This window comes from Carettochelys insculpta, chromosome 25 (genome assembly GCF_033958435.1).
Source record: "Carettochelys insculpta isolate YL-2023 chromosome 25, ASM3395843v1, whole genome shotgun sequence".
NCBI classification, from domain to species: Eukaryota; Metazoa; Chordata; order Testudines; family Carettochelyidae; genus Carettochelys; species Carettochelys insculpta.
Genome location: NC_134161.1, coordinates 13244392 through 13266929, shown reverse-complemented (window position 1 = coordinate 13266929; position 22538 = coordinate 13244392). Strand labels below are relative to the sequence as shown.

The 22538-nt window shown below is 52.6% G+C and overlaps 1 protein-coding gene across 1 annotated transcript in view; it reads left to right on the top strand.

Annotated features, from left to right (window-relative positions):
• ST14 (ST14 transmembrane serine protease matriptase) overlaps positions 1 to 20008 on the top strand; it is a 45487-nt gene extending 25479 nt beyond the window's left edge. Inside the window, exons 8-19 of the mRNA XM_074976984.1 lie at positions 2055 to 2194; positions 2578 to 2675; positions 3522 to 3631; positions 5266 to 5396; positions 6830 to 6934; positions 8551 to 8658; positions 11318 to 11431; positions 12196 to 12318; positions 12818 to 13004; positions 14605 to 14879; positions 15452 to 15588; positions 17024 to 20008. Of these exons, the coding sequence (XP_074833085.1) occupies positions 2055 to 2194; positions 2578 to 2675; positions 3522 to 3631; positions 5266 to 5396; positions 6830 to 6934; positions 8551 to 8658; positions 11318 to 11431; positions 12196 to 12318; positions 12818 to 13004; positions 14605 to 14879; positions 15452 to 15588; positions 17024 to 17182 (1687 nt within the window). The 3' untranslated portion in view covers positions 17183 to 20008. The remainder of the gene's footprint in view (positions 1 to 2054; positions 2195 to 2577; positions 2676 to 3521; positions 3632 to 5265; positions 5397 to 6829; positions 6935 to 8550; positions 8659 to 11317; positions 11432 to 12195; positions 12319 to 12817; positions 13005 to 14604; positions 14880 to 15451; positions 15589 to 17023) is intronic.
• Positions 20009 to 22538: the final 2530 nt, after the last annotated feature.

Below are 22538 nucleotides of genomic sequence, written 5' to 3'. Positions count from 1 at the left end.
TATAGGACAGGAACTGGGTCTTTCTGTGGGTCCGGGCAGCACCCAACATGATGGGGCTGCTGTCCCAATATAGACATCATCAGCTCAATCTTGAGTTGAGCATGGTGATTTAACAGGCTGTTGGGTTCCGACTGAATACAAACTGAACAGAACGGCTACGTCTACACGTGAAGCCAACATCGAAATAGGCTATTTCGATGAGTAACGTCTACACGTCCTCCAGGGCTGGCAACGTCGATGTTCAACTTCGACGTTGCGCAGCACCACATCAAAATAGGCGCTGCGAGGGAACGTCTACACGCCACAGTAGCACACATCGAAATAAGGGTGCCAGGCACAGCTGCAGACAGGGTCACAGGGCGGACTCAACAGCAAGCCGCTCCCTTAAAGGGCCCCTCCCAGACACACTTGCACTAAACAACACAAGATACACAGAGCCTACAACTGGTTGCAGACCCTGTGCCTGCAGCATGGATCCCCAGCCTCCGCAGCAGCAGCCAGAAGCCCTGGGCTAAGGGCTGCTGCCCACGGTGACCATAGAGCCCCGCAGGGGCTGGAGAGAGAGCATCTCTCAACCCCTCAGCTGATGGCCGCCATGGCGGACCCCACTATTTCGAAGTTGCGGGACGTGCAACGACTACACGGTCCCTACTTCGACGTTGAACGTCGAAGTAGGGCGCTATTCCCATCCCCTCATGAGGTTAGCGACTTCGACGTCTCGCCGCCTAACGTCGAAGTTAACTTCGAAATAGCGCCCGACGCGTGTAGCCGCGACGGGCGCTATTTCGAAGTTGGTGCCGCTACTTCGAAGTCGTGTGCACATGTAGACGCGGCTAACAAGACTGAGGGAAAGCCAGAGCAGGGGACAACAGAGTCATTGCGTGGTGGAAACCCGGGCGATGAGAGTGATGGTGAATAAACAGGTCATTCAAAGCCTCCTTCTTGGGAGGATGAAGATGACAAGTGTGTTGCAGTGGCACTTGTGAGCACTGGTCATGGTGGGGCCCCATCGTGGCGGTTGTACAAAACAAAGAGATGACCCTACGTGGGTAGAACTGCTGCCTTTTAATGCATAGTCCAATGGCAGCAGTTGATTGTCCAGCAGGCAGAAACCATTTGGAGATTGCTTGCAACCTGAGCATTCTCTTCAGGAGCCTCTGCAGGTGAAACTGATCTCACTGGTGTGGTTTTGTCCAGCAGGAGGATAATACAATGAATGTGGAGGCGCTTGGATCTCGGCAATAATCCCTTCCAATAACCATAAGGAGTTGACAGGCCAGGCTAAGAGATGTTCACATGAAACTGGGGTGATAGGGCTCTCAGGATATGGTTCAACCAATGAAAAATTGACTCAAAGTTGACTCCTTCTGTCAGCTGAGGTAGAGGGCAGAGGCTTTTGTTTTGTTCGTACAGCTCCTGACACAGCAGGGTTCTGGCTTGTGATTTGGGTCTCCTGAACAGGCCCTGCTGCAATGCACGTGTCTGCGTAGTGGCGGTGTTGCTGTGCTGGCCCCAGGGTATTAGAGAAACAAGGGGACTGGGAGGAAGGTAACAGCTTCTACTAGTCCAGTTCGGGTTGGTGGGGGACAAGCTTTCAAGCTTTACGGCCGACCACCTGCTCCTCCATTACAACAGCAGCTGCTTCCAAGAGAAAGTGGCTTTTGTTTCCTGCACTGCAGTTTGGTGACGAGGAGGAACACTTTTGACTCCTGTCAGCCCCCCAGGAATGGGGTCTCGTTGTTTAAGTACCACAGTAATAGGTAGGGGCAATGCGGCCTGGTGGATGGAGCTGTGGACTAGGACTCCAGAGAGCTGGGTTCTTTTCCTGGCTCAGTCCCTGGCCAGCTAGGTAACCTTGGGTATATCATTCCCCCTTTCCCCGCCTCTGTGCCTCAGTTTCCTGAGCTGTAAAATGGGGATGCTGCAGCTTTCTTTGGCTGCTATTCTCTGATTGAGCAGATGGATTCTCTGAATCTGGGATTCCTTTTGCTGGGGAGGGTTGGGAGGATATGAAGGGGCATGCTGAGCAGCAGTCTGTGCTTTCCTCCTCCCAGGCTGTATGGAACTTACCCACCCTCCTACAACCTGACCTTCCTGTCCTCCCAGAACGTCATGCTGGTCACGCTGACGACGGATGCAGAGGGGCGGAACCCTGGCTTCAAGGCAGAGTTCTTCCAGCTCCCAAAGAGCAAAAGTAAGCGGGGGCTTTGGGGGAAGCCCCTGTTTTGTGGCGATAGGGAGGGAAGGCGCAGGCAGGCACTGGATGTGATGCTATAGGAGAACTGTAGAAGCAGGCCTCTTCCTGGCTCTCAGAAGCTTGTGCCTTACCTACAGTGCACTTGGCTTCTTTAATGATGCCCCTGAGGAGAAAAGGGGAAGGGATTACTTTGGATTAGATGTGAAGATGACCTAATTGGTCTCCTGGGTTCTCTCCGTGCCTCGGTGTGGAGCTCTCCAGAGCTCAGCTGAAACTGGTGTAAAGGCCGCTCTGCGTGTCTGATCCTGCCTTGCTGAAGAGTTGGGGGCTGCCTTTGGAAACATCCGAATCTTGAGTTCCCTTTCCCGCTTATCTTCTAGCCTGCGGTGGGACTTTGAGAGGAGAAAGTGGAAACTTCACCACCCCTTACTACCCGGCTCACTACCCACCCAACACAGATTGCATCTGGGACATAGAGGTGAGTGTGCTGCATGAATCCTTCTGCCTCCCAGGGCTGGTGGAGGCAGGGGGCCTGTTGGGCTCAGGCTAGCCGGTTCATTATGTGGTGATGGTGTGATCGGCTGGTGATCACTGGGGTTAGCAAGGTCACAGAAGGATTTGGGTGAGGTTAGACTTTTAAAGGCACAGTTGGCAATGAGGTGCCCAGCTCCTGTTGACTTTTATCCCCCTTGTGTTTTTTTGAGAGGAATAGCCTTGGGTCTGGCTTTGTATATGGTGTAAGGGACCTTGGGGGACAAGTCAGCTCTGACTGATGGGGTAGAGGGTAAGAAGAAGCCTCTCCATAGATTATTCCATTGTGGGTGGTGGTTGTACCTTCCTCCAAGTATCTGCTGCTGGCCTGACTTGATTTGTCTGGTCTCTGTTGGTTTCTCCTTCCACCAACATCCCCTCCCTGGCTTGGCTCCACCCTGGGTCTGAAGGACTCCAGAGGCATGGTGGGGCTTTTCCCTGCCCATAGGCCTCTTTCCGCTGAAACTGACCGGGTTGGCTGGGTGATGGGTAACTCCTGTCCTGACACCCAGCTCCATGTGGCTAGGACTTAACAGGCAGCTTGCCTGGCAAACCCTGGGAGCTGTCCAGAGGAAACAGGTGGTAGATTTTGACTGTATGGGTCTCTCTTGTGATTCAGATTTGCATAAATAGCTGGTTCTGCTCCAGCCTTGCCTCATGGACTGGTGCTTTCCCCCAGATCTTGCCCATCTCCCGCCTAAGTCGGCCGCTCCCTCCTTTGGTGACCAGAGAAGGGAGGAAGAGAAACATGCCCCCTCGCTGACTCTGCTGGCTCTTGTCTTGCCCTTCTTAGGTACCCCCTACGAAGAACGTGAAGGTGCGTTTCAACCTGTTCTACGTCTTGGAACCTGGCATCCCAGTCAATTCCTGCCCCAAGGACTACGTGGAGATCAGCGGTACAAAGTAAGTGCTGGGTAATGTGATGTGACTCAGAGGCACAGGCTGAGGATGAACCATGACACTAATGGTGGCAAGTGAACATGGTGGAAGGAAGGACTCTTTCATACAGCATGTCGTTAGGCTGTGGAACTTTCTGCCACTGAGTCACTGAGGCCAAGAATTTAGCAAGGTGCAAACTGGGATTGGGCGTTCGTAGGGTTGACAAGAATATCCAGAGTCTGAAAGGGATATAAAATCTCATGCTTCAGGATTTAAGCCAGTAACTCTTCAGGATTTGGATGAGACATTGATGGGAGCTGGTTATCTCATAGCCATCTAATACAGGCCTCTTGCATTGTCCTCTGAAGCATCTGGCACTGTTGGAGATGGACTGCATGAACCTGTGGAGAATGGTGGGCTTACACTATAGCTGCTGTGAGAAACTGACTTGCTGCTCATCACTAGGGATTGCTGGCTAGTGGTTATAGCTGCTGTAACTCTGGCTTCCAGCATCCAGATGCTATCTACCAAACTAAACGCTGTCAGAGCCTCGTTAAGAACCCCGATTGGTCTGTTCCTCTTATCGCTCACACTGAACGGCCCTGTGCTTTCAACCTCGGCAAATGCTGTAAAAGAGAACAAGCACAAACGTGTTGTTGCTGTGGTGGAGAAGGTGGTGGTCTGTGTGTGTCACAACCATAGAGACTTGTACAAATGTCAAGGCACAGTGTGCCAAAGGCAAGGTCAACTGCGTGTGCTACAAGGAGACAACTGTGTTACATTAGTTTCCCATTATTTTGTTAATGAAGTTGAAAGCATTGTTTTGTTTCTTCGCAATGCAACACTACTTTTGCCAAAAACAAAAAATCATTGCTTAGGAAGCTTTCATAGATGTGAGCTGTCTTGTTGAGCGCTGGGTTAATTTGCTAGGGCTAATGACCCTTTTGAAGTGCACGGGGGATCAGAATCTCAACCTGGACCCAAATTTTAGAGCTAGCCCTTAGCCACAGTTGTACTGCGGTTGCACTGAGGTGGCCCAGGAGGCACTGTACATACACAGAAGAAAGAGACTCTGCCCCAAGGGGCTTTACAGTCTGAATACAAAACGAGGGGCAACAGGTGGATCAGGCAGCTGTGGGACCACAAGGAAGCAATGTGACTGTACGGGTGAGTGTGAGGCAAGAGGTCTCATACCCACCTGCTGCCAGCAGTTCTCAGGACTTTTCCAGTCCCTCATATTTCACATGGGCTACACCAAACAGGCCACTCCTTCCTCGTCGGTCACTGACCCAAGCACCCGATTTTGGAATCCAAGTCTCAGTTTTGCGGCTGTCTAGTCTGGGGAGAGGCTTCTGAACCTGGCACTTCACACAGAACTAGGGGCCCCCTGCTAATCCGTGCTGAGATCAGAGTGAGTCAGAGTGTGAAGACTGTTGGCGTCAGAGGCCAGTGTGTGGGCATGTCTCTCCCCGCCCCACAAATAGCCTTTTTCTACTGGTGGGCATGTCTCTCTACACACACTCACTCACTCACTCACACTCTCTCTCTCTCTCTCTCTCTCTCTCTCTCTCTCAAAATTGCCATTTTCTACTGGTGGGTGAGGGACCGTCTCTTCCACACCACACCAGCTCCTAAATCTTTGCTCTCCCCACCCCCAGGTACTGCGGGGAGCGCTCCAGGTTTGTGGTTGCAAGTACTAACAACAAAATCACGGTGCGGTTCCACTCAGACCAGTCCTACACAGACACGGGATTCTCGGCAGAGTTCCTGTCTTACGATTCCAGTGACCGTAAGTTGAAACCCAGGTGCCTTGAACGTACAAGGGAAGTGGTTTTTTTTTTCTTTTCCTTAGATGCTGAGGAACAGGTGATACAGCTGGGTGACTGATCTGCCCCTCGACCTCTGGAAGCATTGGTTTAATTGCTGCTGCTTGGGTCATCCGTGAAATTTGTTTTGGGGACAGACGTGCAAGCCAGGCCCACCGATGGGTGGGTGGGGAATGCAACCAGTTGGCCAGTTGCACTTCAGCAGTAGCGGTGGCCTGAATTCCCGGCCCCTTTGAACTACCATGGCAGGGGCTGCACCATGCGGCCGTGAATTGACCAGAGGCAATGAGGGCTAAGACAGGGGTCTGCAACCTGCAGCTCTGGAGCAACATGTGGTTCTTTAAGGACGTCTTTATGGCTCCCACCACTATGATTGCAAAGTAAAAACAAAAACGGAACAAAAACCTCAAACCTCCTGATTATTTTCAATAAAAGGTGAATGTCTAAAAGCCCAACAGTGGAAAAACTCCTGTCAAAATAGCAAACGGTACCAGATCTCACAACGTTGGATAATCCCCCACTTTAATATGTGCAGTGCATTGAGAGATGGGATACCCTATCTGTGTTTTGATCATGTTGCAAATAGAGTCTGGATTTTGAAAAGGGAAAGGAAGCTTGTGGCATTCCCACTGCGAAGGGCAATGCACTTTTTAAGGAAGAAACTTGAAATTAAACATGAAGTAAGACTGGCATAAGTAAAATAGGTTTGGGAGCAAAAGTCAGGAAGACAGCGGTACAAACACACACACGTAAAGGGTGGGAAATAGAAGATGTAAAAAGTTTGTGAAAGTCTTGTAGTAAACAGGTATTATATTACAGATCATTGTGTGCACTGTTCTTGAAATAGGGGTTACAAAGAGTGTGGTTTGATGTTATTTATTAAGGACCATCTTGTATTCACGTGCGCTGCGGCTCTTGAATGATTGAGGTTTTTACCAAATTCAGGAAAAAAAACGGCTCTTGCTGGTTTGGTTGCCGACCCTGGGCTACGAGCTCTTGGCCCCACCCCTTCTGTTTGGGCACCGCCCCTTCTGGGAGTGTGGAGCTGAGTCCCTCCACACCTTGCCCCAGGATCTGTGGTGGCTGTATCTGTAATTGACGTAGCTTCCAACCGTAGACCAAACCTCAGTGTCCGTCGGCTGGAAATAGACGTGGGGAGATGTAAGCACAGGATAGAACAGTTGACCTGAGTCCAGGAAACAGCAGGTTCTCCCTGGGAAAACCCACTCCATTCACACAGGCACATTCCCCCACTCTGGTCCAGGTGACAGGCCCTCAGTGTGGTGTATGCGTTCAGGGGACGCACAGGCTGACGACCGAACTGGAGAGGAGCTGATGGTTATTGGCCAGGCTCACGCATGTCGTATCTTTTTCTTCCCTTTCTCATTGCCTGTAGCCTGTCCTGGCAAGTTCACCTGCAACACTGGCCGCTGCATTGACAAAGCCATGCGCTGCGACGGCTGGGTGGACTGCACAGATGCCAGCGACGAGCGCTCCTGCAGTAAGTCCTGCCTTTGGATTCCCTCTGCAGGGCCCTGGATGGGACAGATGAGGCCAAGTGGGAGGGAAATCCTGGTTGGTTTAGGGCTCCCCCAGCTGGACAGAATGGGGTAATGCATCATGATTGGGGGCTGATGGCAGTAGTTAGTAACCCAGCAGCTAGGTCACAGGTTAGCCAGATTGGGGTGTTTTAGAACCTGTACCCCCAAAACCACAAGAATAAACCCTTAGGGAGAGAGATCTTGCTTGGGAAAGTCCTTTCCTTTTTGCTGTGGCCATCAGGCACCTCCCTGCAGAGCTGCTGCCCGGCTGGAGATGAATTTAGATATAGGTACAGGAGTGAAGATGGACCTTGGTGCTCAAGTCTATAGAGCAGCTACCTTCATCCCACCAGCCAGCTGACGGGCTTGAGCTGAACATTTTGAACAATGCAGATGTGGGATGCCCACGGATCAGAGCTTTCGGCGCTGTGGATTTTTTGTTTGGGGGCTGAATCATCTGAGGGTCAGGCTTGTCTTCCCATTTCCATAGGGGAAAGTCAGAACCTGCTGGCTTGGGGAATCATAGAACTGGAAGGAACCTTGAGAGGTCATCGAGTGCAGTCCTCTGCATTCACGGCAGGACCAAGCACCAGATAGACCATCCCTGATTGATGTTTATCTAACCTGGTCTTAAAAATCTCCAATGATGGGGGTTGCAGATCCTCCCGAAGCAATTTATTCCAGTGTTTAACCAGCCTGTCAGGAAGTTTTTCCTAATGTCCATCCTAAACTTCTCCTGCTGCAATTTAAACACATTGCTGCTTGTCCTGTTATCAGGAGTTACGGAGAATAATTTTTTTTTTCTGTGCTCTGTGTAACAACCTTTTAGATCCTTGAAAGCTGTTGTCATGTCCCCTTGGTCGTCTTTTCTACACTAAATCAAATCCAATCCTTTCAGTCTTTCCTCCTGGGTTATATTTTCCTGATCTTTAATCATTTCTCTGGATGGTCTCAAATTTGTCCCATCTTTTCTGAAATCTGGTGCCCAGACCTGGACACACTATTCCTGTCAAGGCCTAATGAGCACAGAATAGAGCAGAAGAATGACTTCTCGTGTCTTGCTCATAACACTCCTGTTGATACATCCCAGCATGAGGTTTGCTTTTTTTTGGCAACAGTGTCACACTGACTCCCGATTTAGCTTGGTGTTTGTCCACTATGACCCCTATGCACCAGCCTAATAGCAGCACATGCCCGATGGAAACAGTTCCCTCCTCCAGCCCAGCATAGACAAGAAACATTCAGTGGCTTGATTGCTCTGGAATCCCTGGAGAGTTCATGAACTTCCATTCTTATGCTTGTGAATCTTCCTTCAAAGAACTGATGCCAGTTTACTTGCAGTCACTAACTCACCTCCCCCTGCTGCCTGTTGGGCGACCTGAAAGATTGCTGATTTAATCCTGGCTGATGATGCTTCCCATCTCTGGCCTGTGCATGCCCTGGGGGCTGGCATACCTCCCACGCTCAGGGTACTGACGTGCTGTTTGTAGCTGCTGCCTGGCCAAAGCGCATGGGTGTGTTTTGTGGATTCAGTTTTCTCTCTTGACTTGATACATCTCTCCCCTTCCTTCCCCAGCTTGCACCGACAACCAGTTCCGGTGCAGTAATGGCTGGTGCAAGCCGCTCTTCTGGCTCTGCGATGGCGTGAACGACTGTGGGGACAACAGCGACGAACTGCAGTGCAGTAAGTGACTCTCCCATTGCTTCAGACCATGCTGAGACCTGCCCCTTAAGTTCCAGTGTTTAAGGCTAGAAGGGGCCACAGGACCATCACAGCTGATCTCCTGTACAGTAGGACCCTGAGATACACACAGGTTCAGTATGCGTATATCTTGGATTAACATGAATTTGAGTGGTGGGGAAACGGACCAGCTGCTGTTCTGGTCAGTTACCTGGTTCCTGTCAGGGAGGGCAGCTGAGAGCCTGACTCAGGGCTGCCGCCCTGATTGCAGCGCTGGTCAGTTTCCCCTCTCCTGTGAGAAGTGGGCAGCCCAGATCCAGGCTCTTGGCTGCCTGCCACTCACAGGAGACAGGAAACTGACCACTGCTGCTGCACTGCTCCGTTTCCCATCCACTGGAGTGGTGGGGAGCTAGGAGCCAGGCTGCCCCCTGATTCTGGGCTCCCTGCCACTCTCTGAGCCAGGAGACTGACCAACACACCTGCGCTGGTCAGTTTCCCAGCTCCCACAAGTGTAGGGGAGCTAGGAGCCAGACTGCTGCCTGGTTCCCAGCTCCTCCTGACTTGCATGAAATTTGAGTTTAGCAAGGCTGCCCAGGATCACAACCTTCATGTAACTTGGGGGTATACTGTATATCCCAGGCTGCTAACGCCCCATCCCCCTGACCCCATCAACAACCACAATTAGACCAAAGGGTTCCTGTCCTCAGGAGGACAAGCTCGTGTGCACGCCAGAGAACAAGCAGGACCGAGACAGGGGTACGTGTGAAAACCACTGGTGGAAAGAGTGCTAGACCTGGTGAAGTGAGAGCTAGATCTGAGGTGAGCTGAAAGTCGGATGACTCTGGCTTTAATTGGAGCAAAGAGAGGGAGGATCAGCTTTGCCTGGTCCCCAGGCCCCTCAAAATTAGATTAACTGGAGCTAGGTTAACATTTGTACCCTCCCCACAAATAACTTATTTCAATTAAAAAAGAGAGTCCCCTTTCCCAGGTTCTGAGTGCCGTAATGTAATTCATCCATACAGGAAATACACTTAAATTAAGTCCCAGCATTATTAACATCTTGTATAGTTGTGGCTTTCTTTGTAGATGTTTCTGTCACTTCTGTTTTTTATGGATAGGGTTGTTAACCCTAAGCCATCCCCTTTCAGCTTGGGGAAAGGTGATCAAATTTGTCTGGTCTCTACCCTTTGACCTGTCCGCTTTGGGTGGCTCTTCCAGGAGCTGTAGCTCTCACTGGCATAGCTCTCTGGGTCATTGAGACACACAAGCCATCTCCTTGGACAATGTGGAGAAGATCTGCTGAGACTGAAGGACACCTGGGGGGTACTCCTGGGGTCAGCTAGAAGTTTAGTCTCGAGACAGTGAGATAGAGGAGACTTGTGGATGACCTATGCTCCACCCGGCATACGAGGGTTTAAGTCAGGTGTTAAAATCAGTTCCTCAGGAACTCTGATGCCATCCAGCCACCTGCCCTCTCTGATCTAGGAAGCAGACCCTCAGTCTTCTTCAGAGACCCTTTCAAACCAACAGCCCTGTAGCACCTTAAAGACCAACACTTTTATTACCTAAATACAATTTATTAAAAAATTCTTAGTCTCTAAGGTGCTGCAGTGGGGTAACCTATGGTGCTGGATAATGAATCACTGGGCTTGGAAGGACCTGGTTTTTGCATATGTTGGTGAATTCCGATTTCACTCTACACACACACGGGAGGAACAACAATTTCCATTGATGATGATCAACACGTGCAGAGAGGCAAAGTGAGAGAAATGCTGCTTGAGAACGAATCGCAGTTCTGATTCAAGACTGTTTTCCTTTGTACAGCTTGACAGGAGATGCTGACAATTGGTGTTTTAATCAAGCTTTAACTTTCTGCCTCTGAGTCTGTCATTCAATAATTGTTGCCCACCCCTGAAAATTTAAAGGGATAAACCTAGAGGAAAAAAGGCTTCAAGTAACTTTGCACACCTGTGAAAATTGAACTTGCTGGACCTATAGCCCATAGCAATTGTAAATCGGTGAGAGCTGAATTTGTCTCGGAGAGGTAGCCGTGCTAGCCTGTAGCATCACAAAAAACCCCACAAGCAGTCCTATAGCACCTTAAAGGCTTACAGTTGTATTGGGTAATGAGCTTTGGTGGGTAAGACCCACTCCATCTGGTCAAGTTTAGGAATAACATAAATCTTTGTGGAAAAGAGGAGAAAGAAAAGAGGTTCTGGAGACAGAGAGATCCCTAGAGCGAGATGGAGAAAGAGACAGAAGGGTGGTGAAGCACTGGAACGGGGTACCTTGGAGGGTATCTTTCTAGAATCTCCTTCCCCAGAGGTTTTTAAGTCCTGACTTGATAGAGCCCTGGCCAGGGTGATTTAGTTGGGATTTGCCCTGCTTCCAGTAGAGGTCTGGACTCGATGACCTCCTGAGGTCTCTTCCAACCCTCGGATTCTGTGATTCTAAGGGAGCTAGAATGTGCGTGTTAGGCTGGAGGTCAGAGGTGTTGGCTAAGCTCTAGGGAGCCACCTGTGTCCTGCAGCCTCGGTCAGGGATCTGCTCTGTGTTCCTGAAGGCACAGCCTTGCCTCCTCCATGTTGGTTACTTGGAGCTGGGTCCTTGGCACTTAGTGCCCTCCTGGTTGCCTCTGAGCCACTGTTTCTTCTCTCTGCAGAATGTCCCGAGACGAGCTTTAAGTGCAAGAACGGGAAGTGCATCAGTGAAAGCCAGAAATGCGATGGGATGGACGACTGTGAGGATGGGAGTGATGAGGGTGACTGCGGCACAGGTGAGGCTGGGCAGAGGAGGAGACCTCGAGAGGGGCATGAGACACCTGCCGGCTCTGGCAAGGGGCTGTCATTTTCAGGAGGTCTGTGGAACCCCTCCAATGTGCTGAAAGGGGGATCTCAGAGCTACGGCACGGGTGGGATTCCCACTGAAGCTGCTTGTCACCAGTGCTGCTTGTACCAGCAGAACCAGGGGCGGCCAGCTAGTTGGAAACAGAGAGCCAAAAGGGATGGAACCCAGAGTATGATGTATGTGTGTTGATGTAGCTAGCTATCTGCCGGTACAGGTAAAGAATAGCTCTCTATCAGTCTAGATGAAAATAATTTATAATCCCTGGCTCAACACCCTCCCTCTCCCCCAGAACCAGGCACTCCCTACTGCCCTGCTCTAAGCCAATACCCTCCCCTCCCGCAGACCCAGGCACCCCTAGCCTCCCGCTCTAAACCAATGCCTGGGACTCGCTGGAGCCATTGCTGCCACACGCTTCTCCCTCCAGGCGTTGAGGCTCGTGCGTGTGAGCAGTCCGGGCGCATAGCTCCGAGTTGGAGCCTCATTTCATTGATCCAAGAGCTGCATGTGGCTCGAGAGCTGCGGGTTGGCCACCCCGAGCAAAACCATGAAACACCATGAGGCTCATTTCATTCCCAGGCCCTTCTCCTGGGAAGGTGCCTGAAGGGCTGACCCAGCCAGCATTCCTCCAGGCCTTACCCTTCTCCCCAGCAGCTAATGCCTGAGCTAACCCCTCTCCCTTTGGCCTGCCTGCAGCGAAGGCTGTTGTCTGCAAGGATTACACCTACAAGTGCCACAGCAACCTCTGTGTGAGCAAGGTGAACCCAGAGTGCGATGGGGAGGAGGACTGTGCCGATAAATCGGACGAGAAGGACTGCGGTGAGTAAAGCTCTTTTGCGGTGCTGGGCCTGGGAGTGGGGAGGCATTTATTTCTAGCGCTTCCCGAAGCCAGGGCTGCAGTTCTGGGAGATCTGCAAAGAATTTCACAGTGTTGGCAAGGATGGGGGGGATCATCTGGGCTGCCGAATGCCTAGGCTGTGCCTTTTGGAGCTTATTGGTTACAGCTGGGAGCAGCCAGACTGTTCTCAAGAAGTTGAGGCGTTTGGATTTTTAGTTTGGTTTTTAAATTAAAAATGAAATGTTTATGTAGGACCGACGCAAATGCCTTTGTTCACCCATGGCTGCCTCTGCCACTGCAGTTCCTAAACTGTTCCCACTGCAGTGAAAACTCCTGGGCTTGATTGCCGAATCAATTGAGCACTGAATTAGATTCCCCAAAGGGAGAGAAGGGGGTTTGGTGAACTTGGAAGCGGGTAACTGACAGGGGTGGTCGTCTTTCTCTGGTCTTTCACTCTCTACCCTTCCCCCAACCCCCCAGACTGTGGGATCCGCTCTTACAGCAAGCAGTCCCGTATCGTCGGTGGGCTGAACTCGGAAGTGGCCGAGTGGCCGTGGCAGGTCAGCCTGCATGTGAAAAACCAGGGGCACGTCTGTGGGGCCTCGCTGATATCGGACAGCTGGCTGGTGTCGGCAGCACACTGCTTCAAAGACGAGTGGCCGATCAGGTTGGTGGATGCTGTGGGATTGGTCTCTGCTGCTCTCTAGGGTCTGGACAAGTGGGTGCCGTGTCAGACACACACCTGAAGGATAAGAATCTTTATGGCAGATCAGACCAATGGGCTCTCGGGGCTGAAATCCTTCCACCAATGGAGGCCATTAGCAGCTGCTTCAGGGGATGGTATAACAAATCATTGCATGAGCTGTCCCCTGCCCAATGGGAATAGCCTAGGCTGTTATCCCCAGAAAGGTACAGAATCCAGTGCGCAGGGAACACTTCTTTCTCTCTCTTCCAAACAGTGAATGGACACTTTAAATCCTGACCTGGGTTGGGTCCAAGTAATGGCTCTAGCCCCACTGTTGCCAGGTGGCAAGTTGTATGGACTGTCCTCTAGGTGGGTGGGTGCGCTGCTGCTGTCCATGCTCGTTTGGACAGCCTCTTCAGCTGCTCTCCAGCTGGGCGTTCTTGGCAAGCGGCGACTCTGCGGTTGGAGGGCTGGAAGCCACCACCATCAGTGTTCCCTGTGAGCTGAGCGCTTGGGCAGCCACTCAGACGCACATGCCGCCCAGCTGATTAGCAGAGCACCCACAGCAGGCAATGTGTCTCTCTATCGGTAGTGCACATCCACACATAACAAAAGTGTATTCGACGTGTGGAGGGAGCACAATGAGACAGGACGTTACCCGCCATGTGCTAGAAGAATGCAGGAGAGTGGGGTTCATCATAACCTTGCCGATCACAGCTCTTGAAACTGTCTTGGTCTTCCCTTCCACGCGGTTGACAATTGGTGTTCTGGTGTCCTGTGAAGGAGCACCTCAAGGTCCTGCCAACACACTGGGAATCAGGACACCTGGGGTCTATTTCCAGCTCCGCACTTGACCATGAATGTGGATACACCCTTAATGTCTGGGCCCATCTGGAAAAGGGGGATAACACCCACCCTTGTGAGGAGCCGGGTGAGGGTGTTGGAGGAGATGCCGTGGAAGCATATGGTGGTGTGCAGTGCATATGATCCAACAGGGGGATTTTCAGGGAAGCTCCATGTTCTGTTAAATAGCCGGGCAGCCCCAACAGAGACTCTTGGAGCTGGTCAGAAAACGGGTTCTGTTTTCCTCCGTGGAGACATTCAGATTTCGGGGGCGGGGAGGAAAACCCAGAATGGGAAGTGGTGGTTCCTGGGAGTTGTAGGTTGTCTGCCATATGCACCTGTCCCTTTTAGGCTGGGCTCCCTGGTCAGACTCTCTCTCCCCAGTGCACCCCTTGCAATGAGGACAGGCTGTTGCATCATGGGAATGCATGGCTGTAGTGCGTCATGGGAGATGTGGAGAATGGGGGCACGAGGCCCTTGAACAACTGCTCCCAGAAGGCATTGTGAGAAGATAGCCCCAAGAGAGCTGTTTCTGTTTTCAGGCACTTACTTGCGTGACCATAAATCAGAAGTGTGCATGGCAAGCGGATGCTATTTTGGGGGGAGCTCAGGTGAATTGAAAACCTGATTTTCTGTTTTTAAAATAACAGCTTTTCATAGAAACCTCTTTTGCCCAGTCTGAGCCCTCTCCTGCACCATCACACCACCCCATGTGCCCCTCCGGCCTGTCTCTGTGCAGGTACAAGGATGCCACGCTGTGGACGGCCTTCCTAGGCCTCCACGACCAGCACAACACGAAAAATGAGAAGGTGCAAGAGCGAAGCATCAAGAACATCATCACCCACCCCGGATTCAATGAGTACAGCTACGACTACGACATCGCCGTAGTGGAGCTGCAGAAACCGGTCGCCTTCACCTCCACCGTCCGGCCCATCTGCCTGCCTGCCTCCACCCATGAGTTCCCTGTTGGCAAGGCAGTCTGGGTGACTGGCTGGGGGGCCACCTCAGAAGGAGGTGAGGGGTCGCCGGGGAGATGCCCTTATTAGCTTTGGGTGTGCTGATGCCACTTGGCAGATCAGAGGGTAGCCCCAGTGGGAGGGGGAGAACCTTTGGCGTCTTTGTAGACTTATCTCATTGGAAGCTCCTTCAACCCAGAGGCCACCCTGTGCTGAAAGGGACGGCGTTCCCAGCTGCTGAGAGACAGGGTGATTGGGGACTCTGTGGAGGAGGTCCTTAAGCCAGCTGGCAGACTCTTTCCCCCTCAGCCTTCGTAGCTGGGTTTGAATCTTCTTCCTGGGAGGAAGGTAACTCCCATCAGGAGCCTGGGGTGCCGCTGTAGGAGAGGTCAGCACTTCGCTGCTAGTGGGCTGGTGTCAGGAGGGGAAGGGTTGTCTCTGGGTTCTGATGGCTGGAGTTTGGGATGGACTGGGGGTGGGGGTGAGGGGAGCGTTTTGGGGAGGGGAGCACTGGTCCACTCATGACCCTCTGCGTGCCAAGGAGCTGGGGCAGGCGCTCTCCCCCCCAGACGCTTTAGGCCCAGAGGAGATGCCTGTCTCTAAGGCAGCCCTCCCTGTTGGTCCTCGCAGGCTCGGCCGCCACGATCCTACAAAAGGCAGAAATCCGAGTGATTAACCAGACCCAGTGCAACACACTGCTGCCAAACCAGATAACGCCCCAAATGTTGTGTGGGGGAGTCCTGACGGGGGGCACTGATGCCTGCCAGGTAAGGGCTCTGGGTTTGTGCTGAAACCTCAGGCTGGAGGGTGATGGGGAAAAATGGGGGGGCCTTGTCTTAGACTGGGTCCAGCATGTTGCTTGCTTCATATCTCCATGAGCCTAGTGCATCCTGGAAACGTAGGGGCTGGAAAGTGCAGGAGGTGGTCTCTCTCCTAGGGGAGATTTTGTTTCCTTAGCATGTTAATGGGAATCACTGATGGTTTTTTTTTTTTAACCTCTGCTCCTTTTGTAGGGGTGTATGTGGGGGAGGTGCTGTTGGGCTTCCGATCCAGATTTCATTCCCCCCTGCCCCCCAGTCGCTTGTCAGTTCCAATCCAGCCCTGGCTTCCTAGTGCTTGGAAGTTGTTGCTATCAGATGGCTGTTTGCCCAACGCCTCTTTCCTACCTGCCCGGAGTCTGTCTCCACCTGCACTGCTGGAGGTCTGGTGCAGAATGGCCGAGGACTGAACGAGCCCTGATGCCGGCAGCCTCCTTCTGCAGCCAAGGGTCCCCAGGGTTAGGGGCTGAATGGGGCTCAATGCAGTTGCCTTGGGAGGGTGTGTGGGTAATAGGGCTTTGGCAAGACAGTGCTGCTCACCATGACATTCATGGGAAGACGAGACTCCCCAAGTACTATCAAGGTTGCAAGGAGAGAGGAGAACATGAGTGGGTGTGGGGGAATTTTACAAATGCTCTCCCCACAAGGGCTTTTTGGGTGAACAAGTAACCAAGCTAGGAAATATCTATGAAAATGTCCCCAGTGTGGAGTGAGGGTCAGTTGCCCTCAGACCTCTGACCCCACCCCAGACCATACTTGGGTGGAAATGACCAGCGGATGGAATTTCTAGGGATATTCCATCTCCCGTCTCACATGGGCAAGAACTGTACGGGGGCAGGTGGCCACGCCTCTGACCCAGAGGATGAGAATGAGGCAGAGCAGAGTCCTGTGACTGAGAGGAAATAGGCTACTGTTCCCTCTGTCAAGTCCTGACACGGTCTCACGGCCAGGACTGATCCCACTGGGCGTGTTACACAGGGGGAGTAAACTGACCAGATAAACTGACCAGCTGTGCATGGCAAAACCCTGTTCCTAAGCCCCAGTCCAGGGGCTCCCCCATCCTGCCAGAGGAGAGGGGTGAAGCATTACTGATGTGGAATTTGTGCAAACGATGTGGCAAGGGGCCAGCGCTGCCCAGAAGCAGAGTGCTTGGGCAGCCACCCAAGAGAAATTCAGGTGCCGCCCAGCTGATTAGCAGACTGCCCATAGCCGGCAGCCTGTTTTTATTGGTGGTGTGCATCTGCACATGCCTTGGTGCACATAATAAAATGTATTCCACCCATGGATGGGAAAAATGAGCAGGAGCAACATTAGGGACAAGTTCGATAAACTGGGAGGTGGGAGGGAATCGGCCTGTTTTAACCAGTGTTCTGTTTGCATGCAGGGGGACTCAGGCGGGCCGTTGGTTAGCGTGGAGAAATACAGGCTGTTCCTGGCTGGTGTGGTCAGCTGGGGAGAGGGCTGTGCCCAGCGGAACAAGCCCGGTGTCTACACACGCGTCACCAGCCTGCGGAACTGGATCAAGGAGATGTCTGGGATTTAGGAGCGCTCCACTGAGGGGCTCCCGATCCCACTGGACTTGCGAGGTGGGCAGGGCCTCTGGAGTCCGGCTCCGAGTCTCTTTCCAGCTGGCAGCTGAGGACGTTCCCAGCTGATGGGAAGGAAATCCTTGTGTGGGTGTGTGTGTTCCTCCCTTCCCCCATGGTACTGGACCAGCAAGACGTCTGCCTGTTCGCAGGCAAGGGAATGAGGGGTGAGCAACTCAGAGCCTTCCCCATAGTCCCACCTCTTCTTCAGAGAGCTGTCCTAATGCGAACTGAACCCCTGCCTCTGGTGGGCCGGAACCTGTGATGGGAGGCCTGGGAATCCCACCTCGCCACCAACTGACTGACTGACTGGGCATTCTGGAGGGCGAGGGGGCCCCCGATCAGCCCTGCGACACACAGCAGGGAGTGGCACAAAGGACGTGCCGGTGTGCACGTGCAGTGGGGCTGTGGAACGCTGCGTGTGTGTTGCCGAAGGCAGGGTCAGGGCCCAGGTCTGGCAGGTGCTGGCACAGCTGAATTCTCAATCTCCCATCCTGAAGTTGATGTTCTTGCAAGACTGAAATTTCTTGTGTTCCAAGCTCCCGCCTGCTCCATCCAGCCCATTGGGCCTGGACACCCGCTTAACTGGTGGGGGGGAGATATGCAAGTGGTCTTAGGAACCCTTCCAGGAACTGCTGGGCTGCCCATTCAGCTCCCCTCCTGGCCTGAGCAGCCCTGGCTCTGGTTATAGGCGTTCCGGCTCTCCTGACCGGACACGGCTGCTGTGAATGCTGTCCGGTTGGGAGAGGTGGCAGCCTGAGGCTCAGATGAGCTTTTTGATGCTTGGGTTTTTAACCATCGCTTTGCTTTTTCCTGGGAAGGCCCCGGTTCTCCCTGATGCCGGTGCTGCATGGGGCAGGTTTGGTCTGTATTGGCTGCGTGCTGTTGAATGACTCCTTCCCCACCTCCCATAAGACTCCTTTAAATGAGAACTTAGGTATCTCCTCAGAACCACCAGTGATGGATCTGATCCCTCCTCCTGACTTGAGCGGCAGCGCTGTGCCTGCAGCCACTCTTGGTTAAGCCGGTGCTTATGGCTTGTCCTGCCCTTAGAGCCTTACGTCAATGCCAGGCTGTGCATGCTCTGTGGCCTTGGGATTTAAAGAACACCCCCTGTGAGCGAAGTGACTATGGGAATGAGTCTTGCCTTGCAAGACTGGTTTAGAATCTGCTTGTTCTGGACCAAAGTAGAGGCTGTGGGCGATGGCCTGTCTCGATCTGAGCCGGGTCTGGGAGGGGATGGCTGGGAAATCGTCCAGCTGTGAGACTGCTTCTCTCACTTGCCAGGAGCTTGGGATGCACAGGAGAGTCACCTCAGCCCAGCCAGGGCTCCGTCTGCTGAGGCAGCTGCTGGTTAGTCTGTTCTCCCTGGACTGATACTGAATGCCAGCAACTGACCCTGCTCCGTAACCACGAGGCATGTGTGCCTCGCATGCCAGTGGGTGTAGCCTGGGGGGGAGGGGGGGCGTGGATTCATGGAGCCTGCGGCTCCTTCTGGGACAGGCTGTGCTCATATTGAAACTCAGAGGTTTCACCCACGTTCCATGCAGCCCACTGCCTTCTGGGATTTGTAGTCCCCTTGTGAGGTGTCACTCAGCTTCTCTGTAGTGCCTGGTGTGTGGGGGGTGGTGTCGCGTGGCAGAATCTCTTTTGGGCCAGTAGCTATTGAGCTGTGGTCTGAGCCTTGCCTCCCCTTATCCACTTGCTTTTCGTAAGAATGGCTTAAGCGGAGCCACTGAAAGCCTGTTTGTGTGCGTGTGTGTGTTTACTTATCTGGCCTGTGAACAGGTCAGAAGATTGGCATTGCCACAATGTGCCTTAACTGTAGGAAGTGAATTGTTAACCCCATTAATTGTCAACCCCCACCACTTTGTCTGCAGGACACAAGTCCTTCAGTCCTTGAGCAGTTGTAGTCCTGGTGGGAGGCTGAATCCTTGGGTGCCCTGTGAGGTCGCGGAGATCAAGGGTCACATGCAGCCTTTGCTCTTCATGTTATCGCAAAGTTGGCCTCATGCAGCATGTTCTGATCCGGATCATGGGGTCAGCCCGGTAGCCCTTACGTGGACCAGCGTGGTTATTGGGCAGCAATGGCTGTAGCAGCAGATCCAGAATCTGTAGCGCCTTTGAGCAGGGCATTGGCAAGGCATGGACACTGGGCTCCGGAAGGATTTCTGCCTCCTGACATGACTGTGTGTGTGTGTGTGTGTGTGTGTGTGTGTGTGTGTATAGTGGTGATGTAATAGCAACTGTTTTGTGATTGGCTAGCATTGCTATGGGAACGAGATGGGCATCCCTGTGAATGGCCCCTCCATGGATGTTTGCTGCTTTCCTCTTCTGGCCATTTGTAGGCCCTGATCCTGGAGGTGAGGGCCCCTGGCTTGGTGCAGAATCAGGCAGCAATCGGCCAGGGCAGAGAGCAGTGGTTAAACATGTGAAGCCATTTGCTGAGCAGGTTGCCACAGCCTTAAAAAGAGAGCGTTGCCCTGTCAGGAAATGCCTTTGGTCCTTGGATGAGCCGGCGGGGGGAATGGGGTTTTAAATCTTAGTTTTAAAAGGAATGTTGCGAAATGATTTCAAACATGCTGATTTTGTTCCATTTTACTTCTGTATATATCGCTCCCTGCTGTAGAGTTGTACATATGTTGGTGTGATGAAAAGCAGGGCCATTCCTGCTCAGGGGGATTTCCTTCTGAGCTTCTTTGTTGTAAAGTCCCTGCTGTAAATACCTGAATGAAATGGAGAGGCTTGGAGGAAAATCTGTATTAAACTGAGGATTTTTGTAAGACTCTACAGGCGTCGTTATTTCATTGCTGCACCCAGAGGTCTGGAGGCACATTGGAAACCTCACTGGTCTGACCTCCTAGAGGTCAGGGTGGGAGGAGGGGGGTGCGCCTGTTTCAAAATCGGGGATGCTGAGGCATGGAAAAGTGACTTGACCCAAGATCGCACAAGAAATAGGTGGCAGGATTTCAGCCAAATCTGAGAATCTGATAAGGACAAGGTGGAGATGGGCAGTAAAGAGGGAGCATAGTGCAGTGACTGGAGATGCTCTGCTACCCATCTCCAATGTGACCGTGGACGAGTCACTTAATAGCTCCATGCCTCAGTCGAGACTCTGTCCTACCTCAGAGTGTTGTAAGAGGGGTGGGGGGTAGGTGCTAGCTACGTATGTCAGCCAGATGCTCATGTAGGGAGCTATACAGCAACGGGGAGAGGGGCTTGTCTGGAGGAAGATGGCAGCCAGGCTTGTTGCAACAGCCCTCTGGGAAGGAAGCTGAGCTACAGCTATGGGAGTAACACTGTGAATCTGTCGGGTATCACCCCTGGCAGCCTCTGCGTGTCGTGCAGGGAGTGGGGTTTTCATGTCCCCAAATCTACCCTTCATGAGGCATGGAAGTAGCCTGGGGGCTTGCCCTCCCCCTCGGCACACGCTCTGTGAAAGAAGACCACTGCATGGCAATGGCAGCCATGTGAGATCCCTGCTGGAGGCACCCTGGGATCCTTGGCCTGGTAACAGGAAGGCAGGTTAGTGGATGATCTCTTGGGCGCATCCTTTAATGCCTAGAGGAGCATCCTGAGAGCTGGGCCCAGGCCACAGAGGTAGGTGGGAAATCCAAATGTTGACATTGGGGGTGGTCCGACCTGGGCCTTGGGCCAGCTGTGCAACTGGGCTCCAGATCCAGGCTTGTCCAAGCTCAGGGTCTCTGGTCCAGGCATTCAGTGGGCTGCCCAGGGTGGTCTCTGTGGTGCACGCAGATTGTGATTGTCATCTCTTTCCAGGCCAGAAGGCAGGAGGTGCTGTAGGAAAGAGCCTTAGCTGGTGGTAAGTGACGTGGGCCTTGCCAGAGTGGTTCAGCCACCCACAGTAGAGTCAGGAATGCTCAGGAAGGTTCGGTGATGGGAGCTGGACTTGAACTCTGCACGCCGGGCCCTGCCAGTGGGCACAGAATGGGCTGGTGCAGGAAAAGGATCCCCTCGAAGGGCCTTGATTTGTGGCTGGAGTGGATTGGAGGCAAATTGTCAGGGAAATGCCACTTGCTTCCCAGGGCACCATGCCTGTCCTGGACCCGAATGCCAGCCTCCTCTCCTCTTGCAGGACTTGACCTGTCTGGATCCTCGCTTGCTCCTGGGGGGACCCCGGGGTTGCTCATTGGACTCTCACACAGGTAAATGGAACCTGTCCTGTGGGGACTCAGGCCTGGGGCTCCCTCCCAGCTGGAATGCATAAGGCTTGGTCAGGGGGCAAGGGAGCAAAAGGCTGAACTTCAGTGAATGGGAAGAGATTTGGGCCAGGAAGATTCAGGCCTCTTTCTTTCAAGGCGAGAATTCCCCAGAGAGAAGTGAGCCTTTCCTTGTCTTTTCTTCCCAGTGACCTTTCCAGAGCTAGCCATCAGCATCTGCATGGCTCTGTCCTGCATACCTGGACCCAGCACCATCGAGGAAGGTACGTGCTGACTCCTTCCTGAGGCTGTCTAAACTACCCCAGAATATCGACCACCTCACGGTCGACCTTCCTCAGCGAGGCCGGTCAGGTGAGTCAACTGCAGGTACGTTGGTTCTAGCTACGCAACTGCCGTAGCTTAAATTCTGTATCTGCAATCAGCTTACTTTCCCTAGTGTGGTCATAGCCTAAGCAGGCCAAAGCTGAATCCTTTGAGGCAAAAAGCTCCCACCCGCCAGTGGTCACCGCTTCTCTTGCTGCCTGTACCGAGTTGACCGAATGTTGGTTAATGCAAACTGGTGCAATTCCAGCCCATGCTGGCAGGGATGCAAAGTCGCCACCAGCTGGCAGCTATTGGCTAGTGAGTTGGAAGGTTTACATTAAAGTCCCCTGGAAAATGGCTCAACTAACCAAGTGTTCATGAGAGAAATTCCATGTGCCCAACAATCCACGAGGAAAGCTTTTGTTTTTTGATAATTTGAAATTCCAAAACAAGAAGTCCTGTGGCACCTTAAAGACTAACAGATACTTTGGAGCATGAGCTTTTGTGGGCAAAAACTCATGCATCTGATGAAGTGGGTCTTTGCCCACGAAAGCTCATGCTCCAAAATATCTTTTAGTCTATAAGGTGCCACAGGACTTCTTGTTGTTGCTCTCGAAGATACAGACTAATACGGCTCCCTCTCTGATACTTGAAATTCCAAAGGAATCTCATGCATCAAAAGAGGGTCGGGGGGGAAATTCTCACCTTGCTGCAATGAACTGCACGGCCCTGGAGAACGAACCTTTTTCCTCCCAGCAGGGAAGGGGACTCCAGCCAAGTCCTGCTGGTGGCAGAGCATTTCCAATGCTTCGTTGCTCTTTTGCCTAAA